At 62.8% G+C, this 13,412-nt stretch overlaps 2 protein-coding genes across 2 annotated transcripts in view; one reads left to right on the top strand and one right to left on the bottom strand.

Annotated features, from left to right (window-relative positions):
- Positions 1–13,412, top strand: part of LOC123345793 (endothelial zinc finger protein induced by tumor necrosis factor alpha-like) — a 1,203,704-nt gene that overhangs the window by 83,789 nt on the left and 1,106,503 nt on the right. The window lies entirely within an intron of this gene.
- The window catches only part of LOC123346413 (H-2 class I histocompatibility antigen, Q9 alpha chain-like), a 36,181-nt gene that overhangs the window by 914 nt on the left and 21,855 nt on the right, over positions 1–13,412 (bottom strand). The window contains exons 4-9 of the mRNA XM_044983803.1: positions 3,190–3,465; positions 2,534–2,809; positions 2,304–2,393; positions 1,614–1,646; positions 1,244–1,267; positions 376–408 (exon numbers count right to left, since the gene is read on the bottom strand). Of these exons, the coding sequence (XP_044839738.1) occupies positions 376–408; positions 1,244–1,267; positions 1,614–1,646; positions 2,304–2,393; positions 2,534–2,809; positions 3,190–3,465 (732 nt within the window). The remainder of the gene's footprint in view (positions 1–375; positions 409–1,243; positions 1,268–1,613; positions 1,647–2,303; positions 2,394–2,533; positions 2,810–3,189; positions 3,466–13,412) is intronic.

Raw genomic sequence — 13,412 nt, 5'->3', positions numbered from 1 at the left:
GAGCAGACCCAGCAGTGCCAGCTACGGTACTGGGCCCATCTGGCGCTCGGGGTGAAGCTCTGACTTGGCGCCACACCCCACACCGAGGGGGAGGAGACCGTAAAGCCGATCACTGTCCCACTGAGCGACAGTGATCACTTCTCCTGGTGCCCAGCGCAGCATCCTGACCCCTTCCCCTAGAGCCAGGAGTCCCGCTGCCTGGAACCCCTCCCTGCAGAGGGGAGATGCAGACCCACCCCCGCACTCAGCACCCCCACTGCAGGGAGATCAGGGCAGGGCTCCCCAGGGCCGGCTGGTCAGAGGGGTAGGGCCCGGGGGACTCTGGGCAGGGATCTCCCCCACTGAATCCCCCTGGTTGGTCTCCCCCTCACTTACCCTTGACGCAGGTGTCCGATCCCTGGTTGCTTCCTGGGAGGGAGGAGAAGGAGAAGGGGGGTGTTAGCGTCTCCAGCCCTGTCCCCCCACCCGGCACCTCGTGTCAGCGTTTACCCTGCTGCAGGGTGGGGGTGACGCTGCCCCAGCCAAGCAGCTGCACTTTGCCCTGGTGCGAGGGACAGTGCAGGGTGAGTCAGCGGGGGTCAGGGCTGGTCACTGCTCCCCGGGGACCGCCCTCTCCCCCCCCCACTGGGGACTTGGACCTACGGGGGTGGGACTCTCAGAGGCACCTTAGTGACTCAGGAGCCCAAACTCCATTGAAATCAGTGGGGCTGAGGCCCCTACATCCCATCCCCCACAGTGTAGGACACGTCCCACCCACACCAAACCCCACTCCCAGCAGGAGGGGGAGGGGTTAGACCCAGGCCAGACAGCGCTGGGACGAAATGCTGCTCCGAGGGGACGGGCGCACCCCAACCCCTCGGGAAACACACACGGCTGGTCGGGCATGAGGTGTGTGCCCCCACCGACCTCACGGGCTGCCGTAGGAATTTCAATGCCACCCAGGGGAGTTGGGCGCTGACGCTCCCCTGACTCCCAGTAACTCCCCTAGGTTCCTCTGAACTCAGCCTAATTGGGATTTGTCTACATGGGGAAAATGGATCAGCGCAGCTGTGGCTGAATAATTCAGCTCTTCCATTTAATCTCCCCATGCAGCCAATGTCCCTGTGTCACTGAAACCGCAGGGACCCCCCCACCCCACAGAGGGACCCTGGGGTGTGTTAGCACATCCTGCCCCCTCCCTTCCCTGGCAGCCTCAGCGAGAGCAGCCCATGCCCTGGGCTAGCGTCACCTGCCCATCACCTACCGGAGGTGGAGGAGCCTTCGTGAGCTGTGGGGGAGAAGGAAGCCGGGGTCAGTGTCTTGGGAACGCAGGGTCCCCGTTCTCCCCGCCCCACACTGGTTATACACGTACACACCCCAGTGACTCTGAGCCAGGTGTTGGTGTTTTGCTGTTGTGCCCAGACACCACGGTGATGGGCGACCTACACAGAGCACCCAGGCACAGCCAGGAGATTAGTGTCACTGCCGAGGACTGTCACTGGCCACTCCCGCTGCTCCAGCTCCCCAGGCTCCGAGAGGCCGTGGGGGGCTAGGGGAGGTCTCCTGGGACTGGCCCCAGGCTGCCACGTACCAGGTCACCCAGCGACAGGAACAGGGGAGGGCTCAGCACTTACCTGCAGCTGCTTTGTAGCCGCTGTTCTTCTTCCCTGCAGAGACAAGGCAGATCGCAGTGAGTGCGGCTGCTCCCGGGGCGGGAACCGGCTCCGCTCTGTGCCCATGGCCCAGAATCCAGGGGCCCGGCCCATCCCCAGGGGAGGGTGACAGGCTCTGTACCAACCATTTTCCTCCCGGGGTTTCAGGCTGGTGGCTCTGGCCCAGCCAGGGCCACACAGAGTTTTGGGGGCCTGGGGCAGAGTCTGAGGCCCCCCCAAAGGTGTAAAAACACAGGGGGAGACCCAGATGATGAGGGGCAGAGAGTGACCTTGCCCTACATTCATCCTGCCTCGGGGGCTCCTGTCCTGAGGGGCTGGGCCTGGCTCCCCACTCTGGGCCCTGCGACCTGGCGCACGGGGTCACAGCACAGACTCAGTGTGGTGCTGCGACCCCACGTGCCAGGTCAGCACCACTCAACTTCTGCGGCTGGAGGGCCCAGAGCAAACTGCCCCTTTGTTCCCCACCGGGCAGCCCTGGGCCCAGCAGCAGAGCGGGGCAGCCACACAGCACTGATGCCGGGGGCTGTAGGGTGGGTGCAGGGGCCCAGCCAGGCCAGAGCAGGTCAGCAATCCCAGCCCAGGCTCTAGGGTGATGGGCACGTCACCACTGCCTGGCACAGACAGCGCATCGGTGCCCCACCCAGCACTTACTGAGGAAGACAACGGCTCCAGCGATGGCAGCGACCAGCACGAGAACCCCGATAACGACACCCACGATCAGCATCACATTGGACTTGGGCGCTGAAACGGGAACGGGCCAGTGAGCAGGGGAACCTCAAACCCTCTTCCCCTGTTACATGGGGCAGTCACTCCGCCCCCACTGGAGCAACCATACCCCCCCCAAACCTCCTTTCCCCATCCCAGGGCCAGTCCCCCCTTACCCCAGGGCACTCTCAGATCCTGCGCCAGGCTGGGGTGCTCCACGCAGCAGGTATAATCGGTCTCACTGCTGGGGTCGATCTCGATGGTGGCCCGGGTCTGGTAGGTCCCGTCCCCACTGGGAAGCACATCCCCACGGTTTGTCTCCTGCGGCACGGCCACCCCCTTCTTCAGCCACACGACGGCCACGCTCCGCGGGTAGAAGCCGTGGACGCGGCAGGAGAGGGTGGTGAGCCCGTCCCGGCTCGGCCGGTCGCTCACCTGCACCCGCGGTGGCTCTGGGGGGAAGGAGAGACGGAGTTAGCGGGAACTCCCTGAGCTGGATCCCCCGGGGCTGCATCAGCCGAGGGGCCTGGCCAGAGGGACGGGAGCTGGTTCAGCCGCGCTCTCACGTCTGGTTCTGATACACGTGGCCAGGGCACAGGCACCCCGAGGGGCTCTGCTTGGCTGGAGGGGGAGGGGGGCTGAACAGGGTGGGATGGGACAGCAAGACGAACGGCGGCTCCTGTGGCGATTCTGGGGCCTCGCCCAATGGGCGGGGACAGAAACATCCTGCCAGGGACAAGGCTCAGCATGATGGAGGTGGGGGGCGATCTCTGCAGTGGGGATACACCCCGTTCAGTGACCCCCCGCCCCGTGGTCTGACGTGCCCCCTCACCTCTCCTCTGCAGCGTCTCCTTCCCGTACTCCAGGTACTTCCCCAGCCACTCGATGCACTCCTGCTCCAGGTAGGCTCTCTCTCTCTGAGCGATGCTCCTGTCAGCCTCCCATTTTCGTTTGGTGACCTGAGCCCCGTCATCCGCCGCCACCCAGGTCTCCCGCTCCTTATCCAGGCTGATATAGTCTCGCCCATCGTAGCCATACTGAATCACCCCCCCGGTGGAGCCGTCCTCCCGGAGCTCACAGCCGTACATATGCTGGAGAGTGTGAAATCCTGAAACACACGGAGCCGGGGCCCAGGGCTGGGTCAAGGTTTGAGCCACAGGGAGCAGCTGGAGATTCTCTGACACCCCCAGGGCCCTGCGAGGGGGGCACCAGCCCCGAGACCCCCAGCTGGGGGCCTCCCACCTCCTGCCCCCGGCAAGGAGCAGTAGAGGGGAGTCCTCCAAGCTGCCTAGAGCGGCTGCGGGGAGCAGCCAATCAGGGACCAGCAAAGGAGGAGCAGCTGGGCAGAGCCCCCCCCCCCCTTAACCCCGCTCTGCCTGGAGCGAGGGCTCAGGGTCCCTCTGCCCCTCCCCGCTCACACCAACCCCACCCAGCAGCACCCCCACCCCCGCCCCACGCGTGCCCGATGTTCCCAGTGTCTCCCTGTTCCCGTTTGCAGGGTGCAGCTCCAGGCGCCGCCCAGCGCCCCGGGGCGCGACCACGGCTCAGGAGCAAACCCCGCTGGTTCTGCCCCTTTTCAGCCTGGCCGCCGGCTCCCACCCCACGGGGCTGGAGCCGCAGGACGCCCTGTGCTAGGATGGCTCCTGTTCCCCTACAGCCGGGCAGGCGGCAGCAGACACACGGCCCTTGGCTAAGGGGGTCCCCCCCGCCAGGGTTTGCCGGGAACCCAGAGCAGGGCTGCCCTTGGTACACGGCTGCACCCTGGGGTGCTAGGAGGTAGGGAGGGACATGGGGGCAGGACAGAGAAGCTGGGAGCAGGGAGGGTGACTGGCTCGGCAAGCAGAAGCAGGGAGCCCATGGGTGCACCGGGGTGGGGGCACGGGGGGGGGACGGGACGGGGCGGTATGAGAACAGCCCAGCCGGGGACCCAAGCACCCTCGCACGCCCCCATCCCCACACAGAGAGAACCACAGTCTGGGCTGCGTGTTCACCAGTGACAGGCGATTTGGGGGACAGCCGGGGACACCTGGAAAGGGCCCAATGCCCAGGGAGAGCCGGGCACCCCCCTCTGCGAACCAGGCCCCTGTAGGGCGTGCAGCCAGCCCCCCACCCCTATGGGTCACTGCCGGGGGTTCAGGCCAAGCCAGTAACGGCAGCTCAGTGCCTGCGGGGGCCGGAGCCGACCCCAGTAACCGTCCCCGCACTCAGCACCGGCCTGAGCTCAGCGCAGGTTGGACACAATTAGCCCCCGTCTGCACACGAACCCCAAAGGGAGCCAGGGCTGGGCAGGCTGCCGGGTTCTACCTGCTCCCCCCAGCACGGCACGTCTCACAGCCTGGCACCACGCTGCTGGGGCCACGGGAGCAGCGAGACGAGCTAGCTAGAACGGCCCCTCCCCTTCCAGGCACTGGGGGTCCCCGCCTCACTTTCCTCCCCGAGCTCTCCCCATCCCCTGGGCCTCTCCTCCTGCCTTTTGGGGTCTGCTCCCCGTTGATTCCCACCCAGGAGAGGCTCCCCTCCAGCCCCTGCACTGTCCTGCCCCCCAGCTCTGGGCACCCCCCACCCGCTCTGCCCCTGCTGCCACCCTACACCAGCTTGATCCTGCAACTGCTCCCTCTGCCCCAGCCCTCCACCCCCTACCCCAGCCCCCTCCATCCCCTGCCTGCTCTGTCCCACCCAGCCTCAGCACCAGCCCCTCTGCACCTTGTGTCTTCCCCCCCCAGCTCCTTCTGCACCAGCCCCCCCAACCCAGCTCCCCTCAAGCTGCTGCTGTCCTCGGTCACCCCCCCCCCCCCAAGTTGGGAGCGGAGCCTCCTGCCCCGCCAGGGAACAGCCTGAGCTGCGTCTGGCTGAGCGTGGCATGGCTGGGACATGCAGGCAGCTGGGAGCATGGGAAGCTCAGTGCAGACAGGACACGGAGAGGCCAGGGGATGTGGGCCAGGGGGGCACAGAATTAATGGAGAGGACACTGGGTTTGGGGAGAAGGGGGAAGCTCAGCCCCCATCCGACAGCCCCAGAGCCCTGCAGTGGGGCCAGAACCACCCAACTCTGGGGTAGTTCAGGGCTAGGGGAGCCCTGGGGTTGCGTGTGCATTCCTGGTTCGTGTGACCCCCACACGTCCTGGGGATGGGGGGGTGTCCCCCAAACACCTCAGCCACGAGAAGGCAAAACAAACTATCCCCACATTAGGAAACTGATTCTGAATGAAGTTTCCTCTTGGGGTTATTGGGGCCACAGCTCTGTCCCCCACCCCAGGCCTGCTGTAGCTGCATGGGCAGAACCAGACCCGCCAGGCACTGCTCGGGGAGGGCCTGGCCAGCTACCCGCACAGCCTGCCTGCGGAGACAGCTCCCCGCATGGCCCAGGACACACGCCCCCGTGGGCAGAGTCGGGAATGAGCCTCTAGGTGGTTACAGAAATAAATGGAGAATTCCTGCTGCAGAGGAACCGGGGCATGGACCCACTGGGCTTTTTATCAACTCAGTCACAGAAATGCTCCAAATAGGGGAGTTGGGTCGTGGACCGTGTGACTCGGAGAAAGAAATGGTCTGTCTGCCAGGACGTATTTTCCTTTTCTCTCCCTGCCACACGGGCAGAGGCCCGTACCCCAGAGGATTCCCACAATGGGGAGCCATGAGGGGTTGGTCTGACAGAATGACAGCCAGGGTGCTCAGCTCCTTCTCTGCTACCGGCAGACCCAGCGCTGGGCCCTCCCCCACGGCATGTCCAGCTGTGACACGGTGGAAAGGTCTGAACCAGACCAGGCAGATCTCACATGATCCCACACCCCCAGGGCTGCTGCCACTCTCAGCAAGGGGGGGTGGATGCAGGGTGCTGGGGCGGCTCTGACTTTAGGCTGCGGGCTGCACCATCTCAGCCATCCTGGCATGGCAGATTTTGATGCTGTTTGTCCTTTAGCTGTGGGATGGCAGAGAACAAACCAAGCTCTGGCCTTGCACAAACCCCATGTGCAGCAGATGTGGATCTTGAGGGCTCCATGAGCACCCAGAGCTCCTCCCTCGGTGGGTGTTGGACAAAAGGAGGGGAGGTGCCATTCCTTGGGCCCTGGGACAAACGGGGGTCATCTCTGGGATAAAAGCCGAGTCTCTGTCTAAACAACTCCCTGATCACTGGGGGAAAATGGCCACTAACCTTTCTGTAACCGTTGTCCGTCGAGATGTGCTGCACCCTAACATTTTTGTGGGGGAAGGATGAAATTTGGGCATAAGAGGAAGGAGTTCTGACTAATGCCCCGTAAAAAGGTGAGGCAGCTCGCCATTAGGCAGGCAATCTACCCACCTATCTGCTCCTGTCTACTCTTCATTGCCTCCACCTTCAACTACGTATTGATGCTACCCATCTACGATGGCTATTAACTATTAATAGGCCGTATTTTATTTCTTTCAAACTGTAAGTGTAAAGGGATTTAATTTCCCTTATGTTTTATTTAGTTAAGGCACACAGAGTTAAGTTAAAGAAAAAACAGCTTTAACAGCCCTGCATTTAGCTTCCTCTGCCAGAGGTGTGAAAACAGAAATTGCCACAGGCATGGCCCGTATCTTCCAACACCAGATTATTAAAACAGAGCGTGAGTATTAACCACGTTTGCAGCTTATTGTCATCTGTATCTCTCAAATAACCGTAATTCTAACTGTTTTACCATTTGCTTACTATTTCATTGATTTTAATAAAAGGTCTTTATGACGTGAGAGCTTCCTGTCATACCCCCTAAATTCCTTTTATAAACTCTGTGAGGCCTGATTCAGGACAAAATTTATCTTCTGATCAAACAAACTGGCGAGCCAAAACCCATACTAATTAATACCCATAATAATAATTATTAAAAGTATTTATTAATTAAAAATTAATTAAATACAATTAAATTAAATCAAACACTACTAACACACCCCAAATCAGGCTATGCTGCAGCACAGCACGGCCAGAGCATGCATCGTCCCTGGCCTGCTGAGTGACGGCCCAGCGCGCTGAGAACGGGTGCACCGAGGAGCAGGTCGCAGCGCTGCAGATATCCTGAGTAGGGACTTGCGCTAGAAAGGCCACTGAAGAGAACTGAGACCTTGTGACGTGAGCAGTGCCCTTTGGCAGATGGGGAATCCCTGTGAAGTCAGAAAACACCTGGACGCGCAATGTAACCCAAGATGAAATCCTCAGCGCGGAGATGGGAGCTCCCTCGTTCTTCCCGCTATCGCTAGGAAAAGCTGCAGGGATTTACGGGAAGGGTTTAGTCCCCGAATGTAAACTGCCAGTGCCTGTCTGACCTCCAGCGAGTGCAGGCCTTGTCCTGCCTGGTCTGCGTGCGGCTCAGGGTAAAGCACTGGGAGAAAAATCAGCTGGTTCAAGTGGAACTGGGGAGCCCACTTTTGGGAGGCACTTTGGATGTGGGCGTAGCTGGACTCTGTCTCTAAAGGGGATCATGTCCGGGGGCTCCGCGGGGAGGGCTCGGATCTGACACTCGTCTGGCCGACGTGACAGGCACCGGAAAGGCGACCCTCCCACAGGGTGCAGCAGTGAGCATGGTGCTAGCGGCTCCAAGGCTGGGCCCGTCGGCTTTGTGAGGACAAGGTTCAGGTCTCGGGGGGATCGGTTCCTTCATCTGAGGGAAATACCCTCTCCAGGCCTCAAGCTGGTACGGTGAGAACTGTGCCCAGATAATGTCTGGAAGGGGAGTGCACCACGGCCAGCCAGGCCTGGTGTCTCAGCCTGGCGCGTCAAACCATGTACATGCCTGATGCCATGTGGCCGAGGAGTCGTGACGGGTGTGTCTGCAGGGGGGTTATCAGGGCCCAGATCGTACAGAAGCAGCAGTGCTCCAGAAGGGCCTTCGCTGACACCGAGTCGAGAACTGCCTCAGTGAACTCTGTTCTTTGCACAGGAAAAAAGTGTCCATTTCTGTACATTTATCACCAGACCCAAAGCCTGGAAGGTGGATTGTCGGGCTCCACCTGAGCTCGGGACTGACCGGATCAGCCAATCGTTGAGATATGGGAAAACACAGACTCCTTCTCAGAAAGGCCCCTACTACTGCCACACACTTGGTGAAGGCTGCCGGGGCGGCCGATAGACCGAATGGCAGGGCCGCGACTTGCTAATGGGTCTGGTTTACCACAAATCTTAGACACCTTCTGTGGCCCTGGAAAATTGATATGTGGAAGTATGGACCTTTCAAGTCGAGGGCAGCAGACCAATCCCCTGGATCCAGTCACAGGACGATAGAGGCCAAGGAGACCACGAGGAACTTCCACTTTCTGAGACAGCAGTTGAGCCGAGGCAGGTCTAGGGTTGGTCTGAGACCTCCCCGGCTTTGGAGATGAGGAAGTAATGGGAACAGAACCGCTTTCCCCTAGGCGGGTGCGGAACCTCTCCCACGGCTCCCATCCAAAGGAGGATTGTACCTCCTGCTCCAACCGATGCTTGTGAGTAGGGTCCCTGAAGAGAGATGGGGAGGGTGGGTGGGAAGGTGGGGCAGACAAAATATACCCAGATTCCACTGTGTTTAGGACCCAGCGCTCCAAGGTAAACGTGTTCCCAGGCGCTGAGGAATAGGACGGATTGAAGATACAGGGTGACTGGATCCTGGTGTGGAGGGACTGGTATGTCGTCCTCGAGCACCTTGTCAAAACGAGGGCTTTGAGGGGCCGAAATGACGAGGAGCCGACTGGGATGGCCCCATGGAGGAGGAGGGCGGAGGGGGCCTGCACCCAAACCCCTTGTTCTGTCTCCTGCGCTGGTCGTGTCTGGGCGGTGGAGAACAGCATCGCCCGTATTGCCGGGGCCTATAGGGCCTTCTAGCTCGTGCGGGCGAGTGCAGGCCCAGGGATTTCAGCGCTGCCCTAGAGTCTGGTGTCTGTCTGCTCTGAGCAGAGCGAGGAACCTTCAAATGGGAGGTCCTGGGTCATCTGCTGCACGTCCCGTGGAAATCCCAGAGAATCTAACCATGAGCTCCTGCACGTGGTGACAGCCGTGGCCACGGGCCTGGCCACAGAACCTGTGACATCCAGGGCTGCCTGCAGGGAGGCCCAGGCCACTGCTCTCCCTTCCTGCACAAGGGCAGGGACCTCCGGCCTGGCGCCCTGGGGGAGCAGGTCCTGCCATTTCTGCATCGCTTCCCACCTGTTAAAATCACGCGACCCAGCCAGGCTTCCCGGGTCACCACGCGGAGCTGCAACCCGCCCCCCCCCCGGCGAGGGGGTTTCCTCCAGAACAAGGCCAACTTCTTGGGATCCTTTGTGTTTGCTGTGGGCCCCATTTGACCTTGATGGTCCCTTTCACCGGCGGCTGCCACCACTAGGGACTCGTGTGTGTGTGGGGGGGTGAGAATAAAAATTCTCAGCCCTTGGCAGGCACAAAATATTCCCGCTCCGTTCGCTTAGGAGGGAGGGAAGGAGGCTGGGTTCTGCCAGAGCCTCAGCGGGCTCTGGGATCACCTCAGGTAGGGGAAGAGCGAGGAGGGGCCTGCTGCCACCCAGCTAGGGTGACCAGACGTCCCGATTTTATCGGGACTGTCCCGATATTTGCTTGTTTGTCCCGCGTCCCGACCAATGTTAGGTCGGGACACTGGCCAAACAAGCAAAGGCTCCGGAGCCCAAAGGGCTCGCGCCTTCCCCTGCCCCGACTCCGCCCCCTCCTTCCCCCATTGGATCCTTCCCCAAATCCTCGCCCCCATCCCCACCCCCTCACTGCCCCATTGTCTCCCTCCCCAAGTCCCCGCCTCTTTCCAAGCATGCCATGCCCAGGAGACTCAGGGGAGTGCGGGGCCGGGGTGAGTGAGAGTCTGGCCTGGCCCCGAGCAGGCAGGACTCGGGCGCGGTACCTGGAGGGAGAGTAGGGGGGCGGCCCGTGGGGCTAGGTGGCGGCTGTTCTCCCCCACCTGGGCAGGGGACTCGGGAGCAGCCGCTGCTGCAGCTCCCACTGCTGCGGGGGGAGGAAGTGGCCAAGCACGTGGCGCTCAGCGGCTGCGGCTTTGGTGCCCAGGCCCGAACCCCCCGAGCCCGGGCCTGCTGCGGGGCAGCGCGCACACTGCGCTCAGCCCCTGGCCAGTCGCGTCTGGGCTGGCTGCCCAGCTGGTGCAATCCCGTGGCGGAGGCATCGGCAGCCCAGTCCCGTTCGTTCCCCTGCAGGACCCGAGCGGGATGGGGGGGGCTGGGGCCTGCTGCCCCCACTCCGAGGCCGCCCGCAGGATTGCACCAGCTGGGCAGCCAGCCCAGACGCGAGTGGCCAGGGGCTGGGTATGCGCAGCGTGTGCGCTGGGTCCCCGCAGCAGGCCCGGGCTCAGGGGGTTCGTGGGTGCCAGAGCCGCAGCTGCCGAGCTTGGCCAGCGGCCGCTTCCTCCCCCCGCGGCAGTGGGAGCTGCAGCAGCGGCTGCTCCCTAGTCCTGCTGCCCAGGTGGGGAGAACAGCCGCTGCCTGGCCCCGCAGGCCACCCCCTACTCTCCCTCCAGATACCGCGCCTGAGTCCTGCCTGCTCGGGGCCAGGCTGGACTCACACTCACCCCGGCCCCGTGCTCCCCTGAGTCTCCCGGGCCTCCCTCCAGCACTTGCGGAGGGAGGAGGAATCGGGGGTGGGGGATTTTTTTTTTTTTTGCTCTGCCGCCATTTTTTCCCCCTCTGCCCCCGCCCCGCCCCCCCGCGTCCCGATATTTGACCTGGGTGATCTGGTCACCCTACACCCAGCTAGCCGGGAAGGCCTGAGTGACTCTTTCCCCACCTCCGCCTGGACGCCCAGATTTGAGCCACTCGCTTCAGTAAGTCCTGGTGGGCTTTGTGCTCACCCTGGGGTGGGGGCACCTCTGGGGCCACCAGCGCCTCGTCTGGCGGAGCAGAGGCAGTGGGTAAAGCTGATAAGGTCTCTGGTCTCTTCTCCGAGTGGGGAACCTGCTTCAGTTGCTCGGTACCTTGCTGGGCACCGGGATTTGGGTCTGGTGTCTCTTGGTGCGGTACCGGAGGGGCTCTGCTCTGAGGCCACTGAGTCAGAGCGCCTGGAGCCGGTGCCCTGAGCCGGGGGAAACCCCCGCGGGTTCCAGAAAGGGCCCTGCATGGGTGTCGGCCCCCCCTGGTCCCAGTGTTCGGGGCCCCATCGCACTAGGTCCCTGCTGTGTAAGATGGCTACAGGGAATAGTGCGGATGGTCTTGAAGGTGTGAACAACAGGACCCCATGTCCAACTCCCAGGAAGAGGAGGAGTGAGGAGACCATGGCAGTGCCGACCCTCCCACTGTCAGTGCCGTGGGGACACCCTGGGTGAAGTGACCCGAGGGGGTTTCCCCTGGAGTCTCGATGCCGCTCTACGGCCGGGTGAGGTCTCTTGGCCACCAGATGGTGCCGGTAATGCCGAGTCCTGGACGTCCGGGGACCTGGTACCGGCAGTGTAAGCAGGTCCCTAGCTGCCGCGTACACCCCCGGGTGGATGGTACCGCGAAGTGTCTGGTACGCTGCCTGCAGGAGGGTGGCATGTCCCTTGGTGAGGTATGCGGGACCCGCGTGGGTGTCTTTAGCGGCGGCTGCAGCGGTGCTGGTGAGGGAGAGCGGCCCGGCGCGGGTCTTGCACTGTCCTGGTCTCCTGGCCTGGCCCCCTTCGGTACCGGGGAGCGGCTCTTGTCTCGGTGCCCGCGGTGCCTGTCCTTGGGCACCGGTGAAGAGGAGCGGTGCCGCGAGCCCCGACTGGCAGGACGCGGAGCTGCTTGGTGCCAAGTCCAATCTCTGCCTCGATGCTGCCTCCACCAGGAGAACTTTGAGTCCCGCTGCCCGGTCTGTCTGGGTGGGGGTTGAATTCTGACAGCGACTCTTCCTGTGAGCGGCCCCCCAGCCCTGAGACAGCTCAAGGGCGGGTCGCTCGTTTCCCCAGGAAGAGCAGGGCTGGAAGCCCGGTGAGTGAGGCGTACCCCGCCCCGGGGAGTGCACAGCCTCTCCAGTCAGTGGAGAGGTGCCCAAGCACTCGCACTGCTAAAAACGACTTCCAACTAACCAACAACACACGATGAACTGAGAAAAACCCACTAGAAAAGCTGGCTGAAGCGAGGAGGGAAGTTCCAGCAGCCGCTACAGGCAGTAAGAAGGAATGGGGCGGGGGGGGGGGTCGGCAGGGCCCCTTATACCCGCGCTGTGAGCGCACGGCACCGGGGGTGTCAGAACCAACAACGGGCACCACTAGGGGAACAATTCCAGCCACGGTGCCCGGGCGCGCACACCCCTACTTGGGAATGGACGTGTGCAGCACACCTCGAAGAACGTGCAGGACGGATCCGTAAGGGATAAGGCTGCAGCTCCTACACCCCCGGGTGCAGGGGAGGGCGACCAGGGGAGGGAGGGCTACGAGGGGGCCTCCTTGACGGAGAGGAAACACTGGGACGTCGCCCTGAGGGGCTCAAAGGGTCTCTGAGTCAGGGTGAGAAGGTCCCAGGCCGGCGCTCAACGAGCCTGAGGAGGATGAAGCAGGGATGCAGCTGGGAGCAAACGCTGGATAGCCCAGTACAGAGACCCCCTGCCTGCCCGGGGAGAGCAGCCACTCGACGTGACACTGAGACTGCCGAGCCCTGGGTCCGAACTCCAGGCCGGCGAAGAAGCAGAGAAGCTCCGTCTCCTGCAGCACGGCTTGGACTGCCCCCGGTTCTGGACCAGCCAGACCCCGTGGGAGGTTTCCTGGATGCCAGCGGGATCCCTTCCAGCCGGGGAAGGAGGGGCCCCTGCAGCGTGGGTGAGAGACAAACGGGTCTCTCAGTGAGACTGGAAATTCCCTCGCTGGGAACAGGAGCACGTCTGGGCGCAGGCACCCGAGCGCCTGAGCCAGCTCTGCCCCGCGTCGCCCGTCACGTCTCATTCCTCGACCACGCCGAGCTCGGCCGCACTGGGGGCTTCGCTCCACACAGGACACCAAAGGGTCTGTTTCCTCCTACTGGGGTGACGAGCTCGTCCCGCCCGGTTCGCTGACGCAGGGCACTGCGCTGGGGTCGGGTCGGAGCAGGAGGTGGGAGCTGCTCACCCCTGGGGACAGGACCAGAGCCGGCAGCCAGTCACCCTGCGCCGCACCCAGCTCATGCCAGG

The sequence above is a fragment of the Mauremys mutica genome, chromosome 12 (genome assembly GCF_020497125.1).
Source record: "Mauremys mutica isolate MM-2020 ecotype Southern chromosome 12, ASM2049712v1, whole genome shotgun sequence".
In the NCBI taxonomy this organism is placed as follows: Eukaryota; Metazoa; Chordata; order Testudines; family Geoemydidae; genus Mauremys; species Mauremys mutica.
The sequence above is the reverse complement of the archived record's forward strand: the minus strand, read 5'-3'. Positions and strand labels throughout refer to the sequence as shown.